Source organism: Diplotaxodon limnothrissa, linkage group LG6, assembly GCF_057381915.1.
Source record: "Diplotaxodon limnothrissa isolate DT_005_m linkage group LG6, D_limnothrissa_male_GT1.1, whole genome shotgun sequence".
Classification (NCBI taxonomy): domain Eukaryota; kingdom Metazoa; phylum Chordata; class Actinopteri; order Cichliformes; family Cichlidae; genus Diplotaxodon; species Diplotaxodon limnothrissa.
This window is the reverse complement of record NC_140601.1, coordinates 27,784,816-27,807,551: the sequence shown is the minus strand read 5'-3', so window position 1 is coordinate 27,807,551 and position 22,736 is coordinate 27,784,816. Positions and strand designations below refer to the sequence as shown.

At 40.9% G+C, this 22,736-nt stretch overlaps 1 protein-coding gene across 2 annotated transcripts in view; it reads right to left on the bottom strand.

Annotated features, from left to right (window-relative positions):
* Positions 1 to 22,736, bottom strand: part of rhbdl3 (rhomboid, veinlet-like 3 (Drosophila)) — a 66,432-nt gene that overhangs the window by 23,997 nt on the left and 19,699 nt on the right. For both annotated transcript variants that reach the window (XM_085356081.1, XM_085356080.1), the window contains exons 3-4: positions 5,641 to 5,799; positions 687 to 911 (exon numbers count right to left, since the gene is read on the bottom strand). In XM_085356081.1, coding sequence (XP_085212207.1) covers positions 687 to 911; positions 5,641 to 5,799 — 384 coding nt within the window. The remainder of the gene's footprint in view (positions 1 to 686; positions 912 to 5,640; positions 5,800 to 22,736) is intronic.

The window sequence follows — 22,736 nt, the reverse complement described above, 5'->3', positions numbered from 1 at the left end:
GTAATTAATTACTTTTGAAAATAAGTAATCAGTAAAGTAACGGGATTACTTTTGGGGGGAAGTAATCAGTAATTAGTTACTGATTACTTTTTTCAAGTAACTTGACCAACACTGGTCCCAACAGAACAATGATTGCAAACACACAAAAATGAAATGGTTTAGGAATAGATAAAGCAGGCTAACATTAAACTTCTGGAATGATCTTCCCAAAACCCAAACAGATTTAAATATAGAAGAGTGTCCAAATACCCGACGAAAATCATGCCAAGAGCTTGTTGATGGCTAGTTCAGGGACATCTTGCTGAGGGACATTTAACCAAATATTAGTGGCTGTGTTTGTATTTATTTGCACCTTTATTTATAATTTTAACCCTGTGTGAATTAGAGAAAATCCATATTAAATTCAAACTTGTGCAGTCAATTAAAGATTACATTATACTAAAGAATATGTCGTACAGTCATTCCACCTGGAAAAAGAACAGCTCAGAAATCAGTAGCTCAAAATTACTACAACGATCATGTCCATGATGAGTGTAAGTAAACGCCTGACCACAACTGTATAACAGGCACACTGACATCATACTAGAGGTGCACAAGAAGGCACCGTTGAAAAGCATCATGGTCAATTCATATTAAAATGTACTATTACTAAAAGATTCATCACATTTTATGTTCCATCAACTTACCTCTGCGATGGTGATAGCCAGGATGAACCAGGGAGGGGGACAGTAGGTATAGCTGTCAAAGTACCACTTGCGGTCGACCTCACGGGGTAGCGTCTCATAGGCAACGTGGCGGACCAACCGCTGGGACAGTCCTAAGCCTGCCTCGTCTCTGAGACTGCAGCCTTTTAGCTGCCTGCTGCCCTGCAGAATCGCCCTCCGGAAACTGTTGGAGCGCTTGTTGCTCATCTATCGAAACAAACATAAAAAGAGGAAGAAGAAATATTAAGAATGGAAGAAAACTGAAGAGGAGATGGAGGTAAGTACAAATAGTTTAATATAACAGTGTAACTATAACCATCATTATTAAAACTCACTATCAGAGAGTTTTTTCAATTGCTGTATCTGTGAGAGCAGGTACGGTCATCACAAGTACACAGCTCAGAAACCCACCCGCTGATCAAATCTTCTGTTTACAAGGGGCAGCCAATCGAAATAAAGTTGCTTCAAAGGCAATGACAAGGGAGATAAAACGGCTTGTTTCATGCAGTCGATGAACTGAGGGACTGCACCAAGGCCCAGGATAAAAAAAGGATTATATTGAACCGTGAATCATTCAAAACTACCCAGGCTGAGAGTCTAAGGACAAAAAAATGAAGCAGGAATGTGTATGATTTGGTGCTGTTGGCTGAACAAAGGCATTTTTCACACTTTTGTGATATCCAATAGGTCAAATGATTGACTGACTAAGAGAATAATCTGCAGTGAACTGATAATGAACACTGCCAGCCACCCTACATTAAACAGTACAGACACGTACAGGCATTAAAAGCTAACACATCTTTTGCTGAACAAACATGTCCATCAGAAACCCGTCCACGGAAAAAAGGTGCAAAATCCACAAGAAATGAGGGTTTCCAGGCTTTATCGCATTTGTAAATGTTTCGCCATTTTCAGCAGCCTTTGTTTGAGCGTAACAGTACATTAAGAAGGTCAGAAAAGTGAGAATAATAATAGGAATGTGTTTTAGCTATCTGCCACTTAATTATCTTTACATTTTCCACAAATAACCAGACGAAAAAATGTTTGCACAAATCTTAAGAGTAACTGAGTAAGGCTTTTTGTTTTGCATAGATGGCAAAAGAAATTCTAGTTTATCCTTTCCAGCTCTCTGCCTAAATCACAGCCGTCTCTATGCCGTTTATTGCACTTGCTGTGTGTTTTATAAGATTCTTGTCCCACATCTCCATCCTTCTCTCACTCTGGCTATCGGTCCCAGTCTTTCCCTCCTCCCCCAATCTGTTTCCAGCTCCGCTCTGTTTATGTGACACTCCATAACTCAATTTTACGGCTATGTCTGTGTCTCTAGAACTGCAGGAAGCCCAGATGTGTCAGTTAGCAGATGCTACTTTAAGGCAATAAGGATGAGTGTTATTGTTTTCAGCAAGGGCAGAGATTGGGGAAAAAAACATAAATGTGTTGTGGCAGCGGAGCTGTTGGCAATAGAGGTAGATGTGGACGGTAATACTGGATCTTCAAAAGCTACAACTTTAAATTGGCTTCAAAATTGCGATGTGTAAGAAAGCTTCAATTGATGTTTATTCAAGTACGAGCACTGGCTTATCAGAAGGAACATTTTAGTTTAAAGCCAGCAGGCTTATCTTCTTGTTTACATCTTGAAAGCAAAGACATTTATCACAGCTAAGCTCAGTTTAACAGAAACTGCACGAGAAATAAAGATAAGAAGGAATACACGAAATCAGAAAAACAATAAAATCTCTGAACAGTTGTCTGATAGTTCTTCTGACGCTTTTTAATGAGACTTTTAGAGTCTTAGGACTCATTGTTTGGAGACAAACTTCAAAAAAGCCAATTATTTCAGCCTTTATATCAGTCACAGAGAACTGTGGGAAAATGATTACAGGTTACCATGGCCACTTCGAGACCGCACACCGAAGCAAGCGCTCTCACAGACATCCCCCCCAGGCAGCCATGCCCCATAAAGACAGTCAATTCTTCGTGTGAAGCAACTGTGATTCCTCTCGTCTTTGCGAGGCACAAAAGAAAGAATAATGTTCTGTCTGTTTTCTCGCTGCCAAGAGGAGAAGGGAGAGGGGCAGAAGAGGTGAGAGGCACTGATGAGCGTTCGGCTAGGAAGAGACAATTTCTCTGTTTGATCAGTGGAAAATACAATCAGAGAAAAGAGACGGAAGAAGAGGCAGAGGAAGAAACAAGTACAACAAGAAGGAGACAGAGAAGGACAAATAGGCGGAGGATCAGAAGAAATATGATGAAGGCTGAAAAGAGACTATAGAAGTGTGTTAGTATGCGGTTTATGCCTTAATGCCTCCGTTAGCTCCACCAGGTCAGCCCTGAGTTTCATCTGTTTTGTTGGATTACCCTCAGTTTTTTGGCAGAGCGCACAATGTTGGCATCAACAGAGCGGCTTTTAAAAAAGCACAGGCAAAGACACACACGCACACAAGGTGGTCACACTAAAAAAAAGTTCAACCAGGCTTAACATTTACCGCAACACACAAAACAACGTCATCCGTCCACATTCCTGGTGGACTGCTTTCCAAGCCAAGTGAAACAATTAAAACAACTTCCACTGTCATAACAGAAAATCCTTTCTCATATGCCACTGTGTGTTTTGGCATTTCCACAATGTGTCTTGGATTGCGTTTCACTGTCTCCACGTGTTTTCCTGCCTGAATGTCGACGATTGTGTCGAATCACAAAAACAAAAAGATGTTGGGAGATCTTACATCAGCATAAACAAACGTCCACATAAAAGAAGAAAAAAAACTAACATAAAGCTCAAGCTCTCTCAGGTATACATAACACAAAACAGGACATGCGAGCATGCATCATAAGTTATGAGCATTACCTGAATTTATTCCACTCGGGCGAGAAACTGAGTGGTTAAAAGTGTAGATATTTTGTAAAGTATAAACACATTACGTAGCTATTTTCTGCCCAGGAAAGCTGTAAAAAAAATGCAACACATCAGGGTGATGTATGAGAGAGAGTTAAATACAAGGAGACAAATGTAAAGGAGAATGTAATAAGCATACAAAATAAGAAAGAAATAAAGAGCTGGAACCTGCTGGTTTATTCAATGCAAGAAAGGCAGGTGGAAAGGTAAAGAGTTAGAGAGGATGAAGAAAGCGAGCGAGCAGTGATATGAAAGCTAACTGTGATGGAGCAGTGAGCAGGCAATTACTGACAATCACGCTGATGGAAGAGCTGTGGTGCAAGGGAGAGATGGCGCAACAAATAAAACCCTCACAGTTTGTCTCTGTCTGTCCTTTCCTTTGCCTCCTTTTCTGCTATTCCTCCCTACTCCTCTACTCCGCTCTTTCTTTGCTGCAGTCCTTCTTTCTCTGCCTCAAGCTCCCAGTTTGCAGTTGGTACTTTTGAGCATCGTGCCTGCGTGTTTACATACCACGCATTTCTTCAGATAGTCATAAAATGTTTCACAAGCCTTTTCACAGAGCTGTGGGTTCACATGTGAAGGATCCCACCAACAACATTTTTACTGTTGACCAATCGAAACAGTTCAATGTTAGTGTTAAGGTCATCGAAATTCAACTTACTATAAAAAAACCTTACTATGTTTTTTACAAAGCTCAGGAAATGTCTAAAGATGGTCAACCTTTGTAATCCACCAGTGCAAAGCAGTGAGTAACTGGAAGATGATGATAAATGCTTTACAAATCTGAAATTTTAGCACCTATTTACTCAAACATGCACACCTTATTACCATAACCATGAGTCACTCCTTTCTCTCTTATGTGTTTAGCTGCTGTTGGTGCTGCCTCTGTGAATGTATAAACTATACTTCACTATATTGTACACAAAGATCCACACGCACGCAGACCTCCATTCCTTTCTGTCCCACTTCCAGTTGCACACCATGACCCACAGGCTCTCACGTGACATGAATGCACCAAATAGAAAATGTCCTTTTGACATTTTTCCAAGCTTCCTACAGGCCTCATTCCTCACCCACTGTATCACACAATAAACAGCTCCGAAGAACAAGAGAGACAGGGAGAGATGGACTCTCTTACAGTCAGAGACAACAATGAATTCCCTACAGTCTGTACAGAGATGTACACCCCCACCGCATCCCTTAGCCACCCAGTAGTTATTGTGTACCACATAAGACCACTTCACAGTATCCTGGGTCAGCAGTTGAGTCTCCCACGAGGTATAGCAGCAAGAAAAAAGAAAAGAAAAGGTTATGAAGAAGCTAGCAAGGCTGAAGAGACTTGAGTGAGACCTTGGACAATCAGCGGCGGGCTGTGGTTTGAAGGTGAAACTGTAAGTGGGGCAAGGTGAGCCTTAGGAGGGGTAATTCTCACCAGACAGGGAGTTATTTCCTATTAGGAGCAATCTTGTGTAGCTGAGGTGATTTTGGAATATGGTGGATGTAAAGCTGAAAAAGTTCCAGATGTGGCAAAAAAAAAACAACTGTTCCACAAGTCACAAATAAATCTCAGTTGCTGCACATTAGGAGACAATTAACAAGTCTTGGCCATACTTCAAACAGTTTTGGCCTCATACAGAGTACTATGAACAATTTTTAATCAGTCTTTTTAATGTCTCTAGTGTTTAGAGTTGTACTCTACTGCTTGCAACGTATGTTTTGCTTTGGCGTATTAGATATTCTTTAGCCTTCGGGTTTGTGGAAGCTTTAATGTCATCACAATTAAGAGAAAAGGTGTGACGTCCACGTGAAGTCATAAGTATTGAGTCTTTGACACTCACCAGACACTTTATTAAGTATAGTCGTTCAGCTGATCAAAAAGCAAATATCCAGTCAATCAATCACATGGCAGTAACTCAAGTAGACATGTCGACGCATATTGGTGCTAGGCACAGTATTTCAGAAACTGCTGATGTAGTGGGATTTTCTCACATAACCATCTTTATGGATAATACAGAGTTACAGAAAGTTAAATCATCTCACCAGGTTGACAAAGTCCTGATAACAGATCTTTCCATCAGCATTGCCATCAGCAAGGGCCAACAGGACTTCCAGTTTGTGGGGGTCGAGCTCAGAGCCATGGGTGGCCAGCAGGTCCCTGAACCGCTCTGTACTGATGAAGCCTGAGTTTTCGGGGTCATACTGCAAACAAAAACATATGGAAATGCAAAAGATTATTATTGATTCATTATTTGATTGATTATGTGATGATTACCTGTTTAAAAGTATTATTTAAATAGAACAGACAGAAAAATACTAGACAAACGAAACATGGTGTCTTTATGGGCACAACACTTGCAGTATATCAAACAAATAAAATAAAATAAACGTTTTAAAAAGTCTAGAGTAGTCAGTTTCACCTCGTGCACAGTTTTCTGCAAAGCCAAATATCAATACCCTAAAAACCATCAGCAGCGGTTTAGTCATGGTTTGAAGATCTTGCATAAAAGAGCTCTAATTGCTCTAAAAGGCCCAACTGTGGAGATGCAGTAACTTATAACAGCTTTGAATTTCACTTTGAAATGACACCCTGCACCGCATTTAGCCACAGGCTGCTTTTTGCTCATGAGAGGAAGCATTCAGACATATCTGAAAAATAACATACCCAAGATTTTCTGACAAATCCAAATATGTCAAAAGACCTTCAGAGCAGTGATTACTAAAGCACTTAAATGGTAAAAGAGCTTTGCTTTTTTCCTCCACTCTTTTCTTTCCTTTGTGCCGTGTGGCTTCAAATCTTAAGTGCCAATTTATAGTGAAGTTGCCACTCAGCCTATGCATATATACATGCACGCACACAGACATTTAGGGGGCCAGAGGAAGGACCTCTTACAGAGGCTTTCTGATTGCAGAGAAGTGAGCAGTGTTTCTGGAATAATTCTGAGTGAAATGTGAAAAATCGAGCTGCTCATGACGCCCTAAAACAAGAAAAACAGAAAAAAGGTACAGCCATATGCGACAATATCTGTCTGGCCTCAAATTACACTAGAAAGGACTTGAATGTGTTATTTGGATGTTGGGTTGATTGTGGATTCAGACAGAAGACAGCTGCTGCCACTCTGCTTGCCTCTGTGCATGTGAGTGTGTATGCACATGTAACTCTGTCTTTCTCTATCTGTATATTTGCAAATGTGCACATCCATGCATAAAGATGTGGCATTCAGACAATATTAGCCGCCTGCCAGACTTCAACACCCCTGAACCAGATATAGTTACAGCACGCATGCATGCGCGTGTGTATGCAAACGTGTGGTTGCCATATGACAGCGCTAGCAGAAGCTGAGCACAGCCAGTCTGGCAGCAGGTGGTCTATGGTTGACCAAGGGACAACAGACAGAAGAGGTTCTAGCTCTCTCTAACATTGTGTGTCTTTATTTTTACATGTTATCTAACAGCGATGATGCAGTTTTCATTTAACGCAAGCCCATTTGTACATTTTCAAGCCAGTGTTATCTCTGAAATTTGCATCTAGCCTGAAACTTGTTTATATGCAGTTCGTCTGGCAGCAGACAATTAAATGCAGCTCGTTCCAGCAGGCAGTCATGTGTAGCAAGCATGCCGGTGCTACAAAGTATAGTAAGTAAAGTGTATGCTATGGACTGACTCATCAGACAATGACAGATGTTTTTAACATATGCAGTCCTTTGAAAAAACTAAGTTTACCTTCACTTGCAAAGGAATAAAGAGGTTAAGAAGCAGCAAGTGCTGATGACCAAATACACTTAATAATAACACTTAGATAATCAGCAAGTGTGAGTTTATTAGTCTGGAGCACTCAAGCGTATGTTAACACAATGCCACAATCTTCACAGGTTAGAGGTCCTAGCAAAGTGACCTCTAAGTCAGATGTTCAGAGAACATGCAAAAAATCCAAATGCTACATCTCAACTTTACAGGCCTCAGTTAGCATGCTAAATCACGGCAAAAAAACTGCAATTAAGCATTTTCAGTGACTGGCAGTGTGTCTTTCACATCGCTGTGGAAGAATTTTGGCCCACTCTTCTTCGCAGAATTGTTTTAATTTAGCCACACTGAAGGGTTTTCAAGCATGAACAGCCCATCCATTTTTGCATTTTTCAATATTAGACAAACAGTCACCCCTGAATATGCTCAAACTTGCACTTCTGAGTGCAACATGCTCTCTTTACTTTATGCACCACCAAAAAATCTCACTTAATGCGTAAAATGTAAACTCTCCTCTACAGAAGTAAGAACAAACCTTCTTTTGCAGATCAGTGAGCTCCCGTTGAAGACATTTTGTCATGATGAAGTAACGTCAGCCAAAGCCAGTCTCACCACTCTGAGCCAGGCAATATGTTCAGTGTGTGTGTGTGTGTGTGTGTGTGTGTGTGTGTGTGTGTGTATGTGTGTGTGTGTGTCTGAGAGAGAGAGACCCTGTCATATTGTTTGTCCCAGACTGTGCAGGGTTATTTCAAACCAGGACTAAAGGATTACAGTCCAATCCAAGACCCCCGCCACATACACCGCCCCAATATTATCCCACACCCACCCTACTTACGAAACCCCCCCCCCGGCCCCCATCAACCTCCTATCACCCCCCTCCATCTATCCCCTTCACACAACACCCTCTTTACCCTACATCCATGCACCTCTCCTTCACTTATCCCCTTTACTTTCTCACTGTAAAGTAAAATACAAGAAATCCCTCAGAAGAAAAATAAATAGTTCAATAAATGTGCCTGTTATCTCTTCCCATGTCACTCACAGATGCAGACAGCCATGCATTATTTTCCTCACACACACAAACATCTTCCTCGCTCCACCCTGCAACACCACAGGCTTCATAGCTGAGTGAGCACCCTCTGAAGTCAATGGGCAGACTGCTGGGGTGGAGCTGCAGAGGGACACACACTCAACAATGGACCACTGATGGCAATTTCATGCAAGGTTTAGCCAGTTCCTTCACTCCAATTAGTGATCGTTTCTTTCGATGCAGGTCCACGCAGAGAAGGACATTATATCGCACAAAAAACATTTTTGACCAAGACTCTTGGCACAAGCTAAAACTGGCACATTTAAGCAAGTTTAGTTTGTTTGTGAATCATTTAATCAATTTAATTAATTAAGTTATGAATTAAATGATTAACATTTAATTGCACTTTGCAAAGGAAATGAGTGTGAGCTGCACATAAAGATGTACTAATGCTGTTTTTAAAATTATGCACCGACGTTATTATCATCTGTCTAGCAGTTATGAAATAACTTTGAGTTTTGTTGGATGCATTTTGGCTTGTGTTGTAATAATATTTCCCAGATCTAGAATTTGAATTAGCTTCTATCCCAACACATTTCATTTTCATAATTATGTTATTGTCTCTGCTTCATAAGGCCTGTTTTGCAAGCAGCAAAGGGAGTGTGATGCAAATCTCTCAGATTAAAATAAGCACACACACACATACTCTCAAATCCTGGTACAGACATAATACCATAAAACATTCACAACCAATATTAAGGGCTTCTCAGCAGCCTGTCAGGGGGAAGAGGAGGAAAACAACAGAGGGAGGGGAGTGTGAGGGGTGTTAATGCTGAGGCCGAGGGGTGCATTTTGGACACAATGCAGGGCTTTTTGTCTTCATCCTCATTTTCACAAAGCTGAATATTAAGGAAGCAGAGGGGAGGCAGCGTGTGAGGGTCAGGGACTTTTTTTTAAGGATTTAAGTTTGCATTGAGAGCCTGGAGAAACAAAGCAGGCTGTGTAAAATATACTCAAAACAACTCGAGGATGATAAAATCGAACCCTCATTTATTTTAAGTGGCTGAAAAGAATGAAAACACTGAGATCCTCTGCTGTACTCTGGGCCTGGATTCCAAAATATTGATCACAATTTGTGTTGCTGTGTTAAAATATAAGACCGAAAGCCTTGATCTGTCTGACCTTTTAGTTTTTCAGTGACCATTGACCATGACCCCACACTGTTTTGAATCGCTGTCTCTGAGTCGTGAGCTACTAATTAGATGGTGTCTGGAACAAGAAGCACAAGCTAAGAAGAAAATTGGACAGATGACGACATCCAAACGATCATCTTGCTCTACCACAGCTGGTGGCCACGCTCAAATCCTGCTACACCTGTGATGGGAATTTTCAGCTGCTCACTAATTTCCCAAGGAAATTCCACAGCAGATGGACATGCACGTTTGATTTGGCACAGACTGTTAGATAGGATGCCCTACCTGATGCAGCACATCCATCTATCTGGGCCTGGGACCGGCACTAGGAGTACACTAGTTTTTGACCTCATGAAGCTGATCTCAAACCAGATATCTTTTACATGTAAGGCTAATGTTTAAACGACCACATCACAGAGCCACTCAACGCCTGCTACACCAACAGTTGTGGCCAGAAGTTTACATACACTCATCCTGGGCATAAATGTCACGGTAATTTTGGGCTTTTAATGATTGCTTTTCTTGGTTAGAAAAACATCTTTAAATCACTTTAAATACAAGAACTGGGTGCACATGTTTGAATCTATTCTGGACTTTCTCGAATCCACTCAGGGTCAAATGCATACAAACAAGCTCAAATATATACATATATCGACTTCCTTAAATCTTCCACAGTGCCTTTTAACTTGTCAAGGTCAAGGCTTACTAGTGATCATGTCTGGCTACAACTGGCAGTTCTTCTTTGACAGCAGCACTCACTGGATTAACCAATATCCACAACTATTGGAGAATCCAAGGAACTCAGTGAAAAATACTAGATCTACACAGACTGGGAAGATCTTTTGGAGCTATCTCTAAACAATTTAAGATTTCAACATCACCACTTCAAACAATTGTATGTAAGTTCAAGTTATTCTGATGTATCACCGGTTTGCCAAGGTCTGTAGAAGACCCAAAGTGTTACCCTCAGATGAGAGGAAATTGGTTAGAATATTCAGGAACAACCAAGGAGCCAACAATTGCACAAGCCTGCCATGAACTAGAAACTCCTGGAACACCACCGTCACTCTCCACAGTGAAGACAGTTTGAAATCGCCATGGACTGAGAGGGTGCTGACCAAAAAAGAAGCCCCTGCTCCAAAACCCACACCTCCAAGTTCGAGTGAAATTTGTAGCTGCCCACATGGACAAGCCAAATGCCTTTTGGAGAAAAGTTTTATGGTCCGACGAGACAAAGACTGAGCTATTTGACCACCAATGCGAGAAGCTTGTTGATTGTTACCAAAATTGACTGATTTCGGTGCAGATTGATAGTAGAGATTAAACCAAATATTAGTGGGGGATATATGCATATATTTGGGTCTGTATGTATCCCAATTTAAACCCAAAATACATTAAAACTTATTTTTAGTTCAAAGAATGCCTTAAAAGCCCAAAACTACCATGACATTCATGCCCATAATGAGTGTATGCGTATGTCTTACCACAACTGTACATCAGTAAACAGTTAATAAGCTGTCAAGCCGTTAAGAACTGATGTGTTGAATGCTGAAATGGGATAATTGCACACAGTGGGAAAACTTTTTATTCTGTGTCTGACAAAACCTTTTTAATTGTTTAGGAAGAAAATGAGATCTGTTGTTCCACTGCTGACAGTAAACTTATGTATGATTTATGCAACATCAGCGGAAAACAGACTGCCAAAATTTTTGATAACCTCATCTACATTTTAGACAGGATGTACCCTGGAGGCTCTGCAGGAAGAAGTTCATACTATAGCATGTAATCACAAAATGTAGGCTGTGAGTCATTCTGACAGTCACTCTTTTCTCACTGCCTACATCAGAAATGTGGTGAAACAAACTAACAGGACAGGAAATTGAAGCTGCATCACCACAGAGCTAATTTCACACTGGAAAATAATTCATTCATACGGGTTGGTGCAGTAACAAGCGTGACATGTGTGACCTGTCTCACTGGGATGGAATGACACGCACGAGCCATTTTTCCCATTGATAATGTCACTCTATCCCATGTAAAGAATTGTTAAGTACCTGGATTACCTGAAAGCTGCAAAGGTTTGCACATGGACAAGGACGTGAGGAAATAAACAAACATGACTGCTGCCCGTGGAGTCAGTAAAGATTCCCAGTGTCACACATTTTAAGAATAACATCCTCCTGGTGGTGTAGGTACGACTATGGCTAAGTAGCAAAGCACCGCGCTGTGGCACACACACACACACACACACACACACACACACACACACGTATTATAATTCCACTTCCCTGTGCTTCCTGAATATTCCCCTGGCATGGAGCAATTAGCAGTTCTAATAAAAAGCCCGCCTCGTTAAAGCTTGTTAGTCTCCTTGCTAATTACACTGAAGCACCAGGGAGGACAGGCAAAACCAGCGGCACCTCATTCACTGGCCATTACTCAGACCCTACAACTGAATCCACTCAAACACACTCACCTTCTCATGTTAATCAGGCTTTTCAGGATGTGACCTTGACAACAGGAGGGGTTTCCCTGTGTGATTTTTTTCCTTCTTTTGCCTTCTCTTTCATCTTTCTCACACACTCCCATTCTTTTATTTCCTTTGCTTTTTTCTTTTGCATTATCTAGCCCAGCTGAAAGAGTACATTATCAGAGTTATTGCCACTGTAAGCTGGGAGACGCTCTGTGGTTTTAGAGCTTGTCATAAGCCCCGCTAGCAGGACCCAGCCTCATTTAGGAGACTAGTTCAGGTTGAGTGGAGCCGACAGCTTGTCGGCGGGAGGCAACCCTTAATGGTAGAGGCGGAGCAGCGATGGAGAGGTGAAAAGTCAAACACTCAGACCGACAGCTGACATCACCCAAAAGACCCCAGTCAAGATTATGGGGCTATGAGCAATCATGGATGAAAATCTTCATGTTGGTGATGTGTGTGTCTTTGCACCAATTCTGGCCATTTCCATGCGAAGTGATGCATTTGAAAAAGCATTTTTCCATATTTTCCCTTTAGCAACACAAAACCACATATACAAAATTGCCATGACACATGTGTAGTATGCAGAATCCTAATGATCTATGGTGATTACTTTATTATGCCCTGATTTTTTCTTTGCCCTTTGGGTTTTTTCATTTCAATGTTCTAATAGACAAGCTACTATCAACACCTTTGTTAATATACTTTATCTGGGGCTGCACAGTTCATTGAATTTTAATGTTCACGATTTTGGCTTCCCACAATTAAAGGAACGTGACCGAGAGACACTGAAAATGCATGCTAAACTCAAAGCAAAAGCTAATGAGGCACTCCCTAAATTAGATCCATAACCTGTTCCTGCATGTGCCAGTCACAGCTGCTCCCTGCATCACACAGCTTGAGTTTTTCCGGACGAGTGTGGATGAGCAAAATTACATTAAAAGACAAATATACAACAAAACTGAAATGTCTGGCATAAGAGAAGATGAAGAGATTATCCTCCAAATGGATCACCCTCTGTTGTTTGGAAATACTTTTGATTTCCAAACAACAGCGCTTGATTTAGCCCAAGTGTTGCTAACCGAGAACTAATCATGTGCAAAAAGTGCTGTAGAGTTGTGTCTGCAATGAGCTTATTCAGCCACCTGAAAACAAACCACAAACTGTATAAGTATAATGAATGCATGAATATCAAGAAAAACTATAATAATAATAATAATAATAATAATAATAATGGATTGGATTTATATAGCGCTTTTCTAGGCACCCAAAGCGCTTTACAATACCACTATTCATTCACTCTCACATTCACACACTGGTGGAGGCAAGCTACAGTTGTAGCCACAGCTGCCCTGGGGCAGACTGACAGAAGCAAGGCTGCCATATCGCGCCATCGGCCCCTCTGGCCAACACCACTATGAATTGGTCACTTACTTAAAACATCCAATATCAACTCTGATGTCCATAAAAGTGAGCCCATACAGCTGACAAAACTTACTGAAATCACCAACCAAAGATAGGAGCCCACTGAACACCGTGTGCATTTTAGTCATATGCATCATGCATGTACAAACACTTCAACAGGCAAGGTGAATAAACACCCTGTTTTAATTAACAGGTATGTAGCTTAATGTAAAAGTAGTGTGGTGTTGATGTTATCCGGATGCAAAGATTTGTACAGATATGAAAATGTGAAAGGAGTGTTTACATGACAATGCAATGAAAACATTTTTTGCCAACACAATTGAAGAATAATTGTGATAAATAACCACAAACAATACTGAACAAACTAAGCATGATAATCATTTTGGCCATAATCGTGCATCCCTAATTTTATTTGTTGGTTTTAAATTTAACACTACAAGGAAATAATTGGATAACAACTTAACAATTAAGTATTTTTCAAACGTGATCATCATTCTCAGAAGTTTTGTCTTGGTGCAAGTATGCTCAAATGCATGAACATCAATAATAACTCATTATTTTGAAAATTCATTTACCGAAAGGTTCAAAGCCTTGCAAACACACACATTGTAAAGCATATATACGTGTAAGACAGCACAGCAGTCAGCTCTCTTTCGAAGTAAAAAGTGCCAAATTGACGTCGGTCAGTCTGACATCAGCGGTTCTAATCTTTCCCACAGCCTGGGGCCAGTTTGACAGCTTCCAGCTCAGGCAGGCACTGATGCAGACAGGCTACCAGTCAGTAGCCCGTTTGTCGTATCATTGTTTTCTGACAGAGAACAAATTCAGTTACCCAGACAAAACCAACACCGTTCAGAGCAGAAGAATTCAGCAGCATCTAATCGTTACTTTAATTATGCTCTGCAGTGCATGTGTTATTTTTTTAAACCTCAAAGGGTAGAACTTTTTACTGAAATGAAGGAAAAACAATCAGCTCAAGTCAACTTGTCTCACACTGAAGCTGGATGACTCGCTTTAGTCTTGCTGTCACACAGATCCTCTTTTCAGTTTCATTATCATCCGTGTTCAAAATGAACTTTGAAAGCATTCAGCTGGGGAGAGATCTCCACCTGGGATAAACACAGAAAGGAAGATCCATTACCTCTCTGCTCCTCCCAGGTGGATCATCCGCCGGTGTCACTTGAAGGCTGAGTGACAAGACGTCGTGAAAGGAAGGGATGTGATGAGCAACCACAGTTTCACACCATTAATTACTCAGACTTCACCTCTCTTGTCGTGGAGGATTCTGCTGGAAAAGGTCAGCCGTCTGGCTCGCATAGAGACCAGCTCACCATGCATGTCACGGCCCCCGCTGGCCAAGCCAGTGCTCTGCCCACATCACACTTCAAACGCATGACTAATGACTCAACAAGACTTCTAATAGCCCCCCAAATGCCAAGCAGTGCCTGTTAATGCAGCCATAAAAACTTAAGACTCAAAGGCCAAGGCCACAGATGAGTAAGGGAGAAGAGAGGGAGGAAGAGAAAACAAGGGAAAAGCTAGAAATAAAGCAAAGAAACTCAGGAAAGGATTAAAAGTTATAAATATGCTGACCACTGATGGGGGTTAAGCTGGCTATCCAGTTGAGTCTTTGATCTTTTGAGATAATGGTAACATTTCTTTTGCTAAGTCGTGATAAAATAACATGAGGATGAAGTTTAAAATTATAATACTTAAAAGAATGTCCAGACTGTAGCCTACAAATGGAAGCTTGCAGGACAGAAAGTACTACAGATTCCAGGTGCCAGATAAAATTACTTCTTTTGATGCAATAACCTTCAGCTGGGCACAAAACAAGTCAATTAAGCAACATTGTGACAGAGCATACATCAGCAAGTTCAACAAGCTGAGGGAGGACCTTTCTTGTCCCAGCACAGCTCTCTATTACAACCCACTTTCATTAAATAGCAGGACCAACAATTTCTCACCCACTCCGCTTTCTTTACCTCGTTACTCATGCTTGAATATGAGCGGTGTTTTCCCCTGGGAAACTCGGGTGAAACACTGAGGGGCAAGTGTTGCACAGAACGCACACTTGAACTTGTTATTTCCCCGAGCTTGTAGCGCAAAAAGATGATTGTTGTAGGACAGAGAGCAGGATGAAGCCACTTTGCTTTGGAGTGTAAGAGACAAAGGAGCAACAAGAGAGACAAAAGAGTAATCACTGAGAAGTGCATGCAAGTAGCTCGGGGATGTGAAATACATATAATAATCAGAATAATAATATTAAGAACAATAATTATTCAAATGTCAATTTTATTAAGGCTGGCATTTTACAAACCACTTAAGGACGCAGAAGAAGATGCGTAGAAGAACAGTGTGAGAAATAAAGAAAGTCACTTAAACATAAATATGTGATATATACTACATTATATTCCAAACTATTGCTAATATTGCGTCTCTATCATGTTTGCTGACGAGGTAAACAAAACATTTACTAGTGATGACAACGGTTATTTCTGTTTATGTCTGCTCTCTGGTGAAATTACAGACACAAAAATAGTCACAACATAAATGCAACAACCTAACAATTGCAGAGCGGGCCAGAGGTGCACAAGGGTATGACCCTGAAGAGCATACTGGCCAAATGTCTGTGGGCAGAATGGTGTAACATTAAGGTCCTCACTCATTGTGACGTTCACCTGAAAAACCAGGAGAAGTGGGGAAAGAACAAAAGTAATATTTTATATAATGATAATGTATTGATAATGCTTATCTACTCCATTACCTGCTAATCTACAAAAGTGTTTTGCCATACGGGATAGTTCTGTAGGAAAAAACTCAACTTTTGTCAACTAATTCAAAACAAAAGTGTATTTCAAACTAAGGACTGAAACTATGGCACCATCAAGAAAAAGCTTTGCACTGCACTTTTGAATAACGTACAATTTAAATCCATGTATAGAACATGCACAGTATGTATCAGATCAAGTAGAAATTGAATGAAAATTTGTTTCTCTTTTTACCTTCGGCACATGTATATGTATCTATGGATATGTGCAGTTACCTGTATATTTACAGGCTTGTGTGTTCATGTACCTGTACCTGTTCATGTATAACTTTCCATGGATTTACATACATATTTGTATGGCTTCTACTACTGGATGTTACCTTATCGTAAGCCATTGCTTGTTCAAAGTGTTCAGGTTGAAGACAAAGAGACCAGGAGGCAAAAATATCAATTAAATAAAAGTTGTTATTAATAATTAAACTAGAAAAGAAGGACAAGGAGCTAACACTATCAAAAGAAGTAAAAATACAACAATGCCTAGAAGCTGCACAAAAAAACAAAAGAATCAAAAAGGTTAAATGGTCAAAAACAACCGTTCTTCACAGAGCAGGAGTAAGAAGTCCAGACACAAACATCGCTCACAAGCTGTAAAAAAAAAAAAAAAAAAAAGGCTCTCTGGCACTGAAGCTCTGGCCTTAAGCACTCCTGGCCTAATTGCTGATTGGAGGCAGCTGCACAGAAGGGTGGCACTTAAGGCAGGAGACACCCACACAGGTATAAGTCACAGTAGTCTCAGCTAGGGTTGTAACACTCATATTGAATAGAACAGGGTTACACAGGTGTTTCATAAGTGCTCAGAGAGTGTGTGTGTATACATATATTTTGGTCATGTTCTAAAAGAAATACTCAGACAAATAATACAAGAACAATGCAGAGCTGTGTATGGTAAAAGTGAAGTCACTTGATGTTTAAGCCTGAGCATTAAATTGAACCAACTCTCATGTTTTTAGAAGACGAGAAAGAGTCCAAATAGAAAAACTTTCTGCACTGAAGCTAAAGTTCACTCGGCGGAGCAGCTGGTTGCACCTGGACATGTCATCCCTTCCTCCTAGTAATTCAAACTCAAAGTCTCAATATCACCCCCCCCCCCCCCCCCCCCCAAAAAAAAAAAAAAAAACCTCGAAATTTCAAATGCATGGCATTACTTCCAAAACTCTATTCACTCAGATTAGTCTTATCAGCTCTCACAGAGACAGCTGACTTGCAGACTCTTTCGGCCACAGTATCTCCGCTCTTTCCTTTTTCCTTTCCTTTTTTTCCTGATACAGCTTCCGCTCCCTTTTGTCTTCATTTCTCCTCTCTCCACTGCTTTCCTGTTCTATGTGATGGGAAGTGCACGTAGCCGTCCACAGGTAATTGCTTTTTCTTGCGCGTAGTCTAATATACTCTCTCCGCTCGCCTTCTTTTACTCTGTCTACTTCACCATGAAACAGACAATTCTGACACAGTACATATTTCTGTATCAAAAAGCATGCAAATAAGAATATGTGAGAATACACTGCTTCATTTTATTCTTTTAATTAAAAAAATCTTTTAAAAAAGATCAGAATTATGCACTGCTACTTCTTTTAGGACCACTTCAGTATCAAAATATATTTTTTGAGTTAAGTCAGGTAAGTTGCTCATTTTGTCGCTATAACATAAATTGATTTTAGAGAGTCTGCTGTTGTGTCTGGGCAAATCAAAGCCTTGCTGGGTCACCTGTCTCACTTGACAGATTAGAAACCTTCATTGATCTTACACATACACACACACACGCGCGCACAGACACGTAGGCACGAACAGAGTCATCTCAGGCCATCACAAATTAGCATGGGCTGTCACCGTTCCCTTGCCAACTGGCCAGTAACCAGGCAACGTTGATCTACGTGAAGATGTCTTCAGTGGGTACATGTGTGTGTGCACACACAGATGGAGTATATGGATAGGTGTCAGACGCAAAGGTATTACTTTAAATCTGTAGACATCTTACTGTGCTGCACGGAGATAGCATATAAACATACAACTACACACTGACATGGAAACAGCTTCGCAGTTAATTCATCTGTAAACCCTGATCAAAACTACAGGAGTGGTTTCACATTTAGTTATCATTAATGGCAATAAGTACAGTTCCCAGGTGACACTGTTTATTAAGAGATCCTCGTCTACTTAAGGCTGAGGAGGAAATCCTGCCTGAGTGGGATGCTTATTGCAAATTTATCCTTTCTACAATTGCAATGGTGCAAAAATCCGCTTAATGGTATCATTATGATACGATTGAGACATACAAGTGAAACATTAGATCAGGCTAGATATCTGAAAAATGTCAGAAACATCATTTCAGTCAGTTTATTCATGGCTGGAAGACTAAAATGATAATTGGTGTTTCATTTCTCCAAAGTTTAAGGTGGTATTAAAGTAGCTTTTTTAAAAGTGTCTCTGTCTATATTTAATGCACAGTTTTTTTGTATTTTTTATGGACTCGCTAGATTTTAATAGTGTCTGTAGAGCTGTTATGCTGTGCAACCTGTGTTCAGTGGGTCTAAGCAAACCTCTACACTGTAATATTAGTTTCTGCTGAAGGTGTGAAATTGTACAACCTCTCTCTTTTCTGTGCAGCCACTCACTGCTGTAAATACTGGCATCCTCTTTATTCTGCTTCACTAAGTAAGACCGAATAGAAAAAACATAGGCACTCTGCCTTAAGCAAATAATCTTAATAAGCAAATAATCTTAATAAGAAAACTCACTTCCATGTAACTATAAAGCACCTTGGAGCAGCTTAATCTAAACTGAATGTTTCTGGGTAACACAGTATTAATACCCTTGATCACCCAGCAGCATGCTGAGTATCTGTCCCATCGACATCTCTGCTAATTCCCAACACATCACAGCAGCTCACTGCACAGACAGCTGAGATCTATCACCGAGCGCCACAAAAGAGGGCTGCATACCAACTGTGTGTCCCTGAATATTCATTAACACACCCTTAGATGCACACTTCATTGCACTGTTAAATCACAAAGCCTATGTACTCTTAAAGTTTAAAACCACATTCCTTCCTGGTTTAAAGCTGTTGCAGACAAAGAGCTACTTTGGTCTGTGGGTGACAAGATGCAGTCATAATATCATCAGCAGTTTTCTTTGACAGATGCTGAATGGGGAGACATTACATTCAGGCTCTACATTTATTAGCAAGTTCTGCGGTGCTACTTGTTGGATGAAGCTTACTCCATGGAAGCCAACTGTTGCAATAACTTTGATAAACCGAGTGTGAATGAGACAACAAACTAACCATAGGTGAGTGTTACTACTGTTATTCCTATGGGTTCAATAGAGTTCTGTGATTGGATTCTGTGATTTACATCAGCGGTCCCCAAACCCCGGGCCTCGGACCGGTACCGGTCCGTGAGTCGTTTGGTACCGGGCTGCGAGAGTAGAGGCTCAGGTGTGAAATGTATGGATTTCAGGGTTTTTATCGGTTTTCAGCGTTATTTTGTTATCGTTTTTATGGGTCTTTTCACGTGTGTTATGAATAAATCTTCTTTTTTTCGGTACCGGTACTAGTTTTATTTTGTTGTATTTATCCGCGGCACCTTAAAGGCCGGTCTGTGAAAACATTGTCCGGCATAAACCGGTCCGTGGCGCAAAAAAGGTTGGAGACCGCTGATTTACATGCATGCATGCTTAGGTTTTGTTTAGTTTTTGTAAAGATTTTACTATATGAATTAAAACAGCTCAATCAGGACCAATTGAAATGTATGGCTCTGGGATCACCCCTTCAGTACAAAACATAAATCGCAACAATGAGAACAAAGATGACACTGACACATGATGCTGGGGTGGAGGTGGGTTGCAAAGCAGCCTGCAGACGGAGCAGAAACTGGCCTAAATAGAACACCCCTTAGCTTATTAGTTCGTTCTGCGAATCACATGCAAGACTTTTTACAGCTTTCAACTTTCACTGCTGTAGGGATGTCACCTGAACTGATATGTACCATTAGTTGTCCCAACCCATAGGTATGTATCGAGACAGTACATACCTATGGGTAAAGGTATGTTCCAGTCTTCTGGAACTGAAGGAGGCAGCGTACAGCTACAAGTGGTCTAGTCTATCCTTGCATCCAGAAGAAGAAGAAGACTAGTGCGATTTCAACATTGGTTCTGCTCCAAATTATTGGTAAAAAAGGCGGAGTCTGCAATAACAGTACTGTGGCGTGGACGTGGTCTCTGGCCCGCTGCAGAGGAGGGGTGGCACGGTGAGCTCCCGGGGCAGCGCCGAGGCGGGGCTGAACAGGTGTTTGGGACGAGTGACTGATTGTGTTTGCTGTCACTATACCGCTGGTCTGTGTGCGTGTGTTGGGGTCCGACATGACAAGTACTGTGTTCAACGGGGGTTTAATAAGGGATCATAACTGATTCACCAAAGGCAAGATGCAATTGATGTTGGGCGGAAGTATTTCCAATGTAGCGAAGCACCCAAGACCTATTCAAAGAATTCAGTTTGAGTAAGTTTCAACTCACAGCAACAAAATGTGATCTTTCTTGGCCTTGTAAGCTCAACTTTTGTTTCATAGATCAAAATGTTTACAATAGCAAACGTTAAACTCTTATACTAATGTAATGCAAATGTAACATTTGTAGATTACTCAGGAACCATCTTAACCTTTCACTCTGTGTCTTGTTAACAAAATATAATTTAAAAATTGTAAACTTTTCCACCATGTCTGTGTTTTAAAATGACTTTTTAATAAAGGAGTTTGTGTCCGCAGGATGATCGTTTTGTTTTGGCATTCAACTGGGTATCGAGAATCTTGCAGTTCTTCCGGTATTCGTACCGACTACTAAATTTCTGGTAGTGTGACATTCGTATAGTACTGAACACTGAATTCAGAATTACATATTATAATTGCATTGATGGTAAAAGCTGGTTTACCAATATTGATCTCTAGTCACGAGCATGTGTAGACTTGGATGTATGCTTGGATATCTACAGGTGGTTTTTGACATGGGGTTTAGAGTATCCAATGTCATGTGAACTTTGGCAGCAGTGGCAACAAGCTTATGGAGGGGACAAGGTATAGCAGCAAAAAGCACATTGCTAATTAAATTATACATTACATGCCAACAAACACTTTTGCAGATCCTAAGTGCATCATTGACAGAATGGCATTAATCCATGCAAAACAAAAAACTGCAACATTTTCTCCTTAAATACTATTACCTGCATTTTAGAAAGAATTGGGAAAAACTCAAATTTAAGCCTTGACATCCACGAGTGGGTGTAAGAAAAAGATGTGCTTTCAGAGTTATCTGCATTAGTATGGATGGGGTTTGATTTTGTCTGACAGAAGGCAATATGGAGCGGGACAGACTGGTTGATAGTTTAAAAGATGGGTGAAATGAGAGAGAGAGCTGTACTGCCCCCAGGGCATTTCCAGAAGCAGAGGGGATTGTAGCAGACAGAATGGCCCTCAGCAGGCTGTCTAACATGTGTTCAAATAAACACTTTACCTCCCGTCTGTGCTTGTGAAAGCATTCACACTGGAGAAAAGCATGTATGGAAACACAATTAAACACACAAACAAAGACACAAACTGGACACGCAAGACAAGACATGACTAGGAAGAAAGCTTTTTACACCACAAGAGCACAAATGTCACTTTTACAGACACACACACACACGTGAGCTAATCTGCCAGGAGGCATGGAGAAGTCAAAATTCATGTCAAACACACACATACACCAACAAAGTTATAACAGAGCATCCATGTCACTCAGGCAAAGGGCACAGGCAGGTCAGCGCTGAGACAAAGATGGAGATTAGTGACCTTTTCTCCCCAAACCTCCCCTTTACAACGAGGTGAGAACCCTTCATTATAGCCAGGCCAAACCCTCTATCAAACGTCCCTTCAGTGCTCAACACATTCAGCAGCTCCTCACAGGATAAGAAGGGGAACAAAAAGTGGGGAGAAACATTTGTTTAATGAGCCATTCCCCAGGCTGTCTTTCTCTCGCATTCATTCCTCTCTTTTGCTACAGGCCTGCCCTCAGGTCAGCTCTCCCCAAAACACAATCAAATCCCTGCACCACTGATGGCAGCGGTTCCATTCACCACAGAGATTTATGATCTATAATAGCTGGCAAATGGACCCGAGCTTGGGCTGCCCCAAGGGGAGGCCCCAGACTTATTTTCTTTAAATCTCAAAAAGAAAAGGGGGGAAAGGGTGAGCTGCGAGAGGCTGGGGGTGAGGATGGTGGAGTTAATCTGGCTCTCAGAAACATTTTCAAGGTAGCCATCTGGGCCGGGTGGGACTTTTGAAACTGTCTGTCAATCTTAAACAAGAATTTCTCCCTTAATAGAAGAAACACACTGCATGCAAAAGGACATGTTACACCAGTATACAGAACCCTTCATTTGCTCTTTGGAGGCCACTCTGCAAGCAGTAGCTTTTATTAATCAGC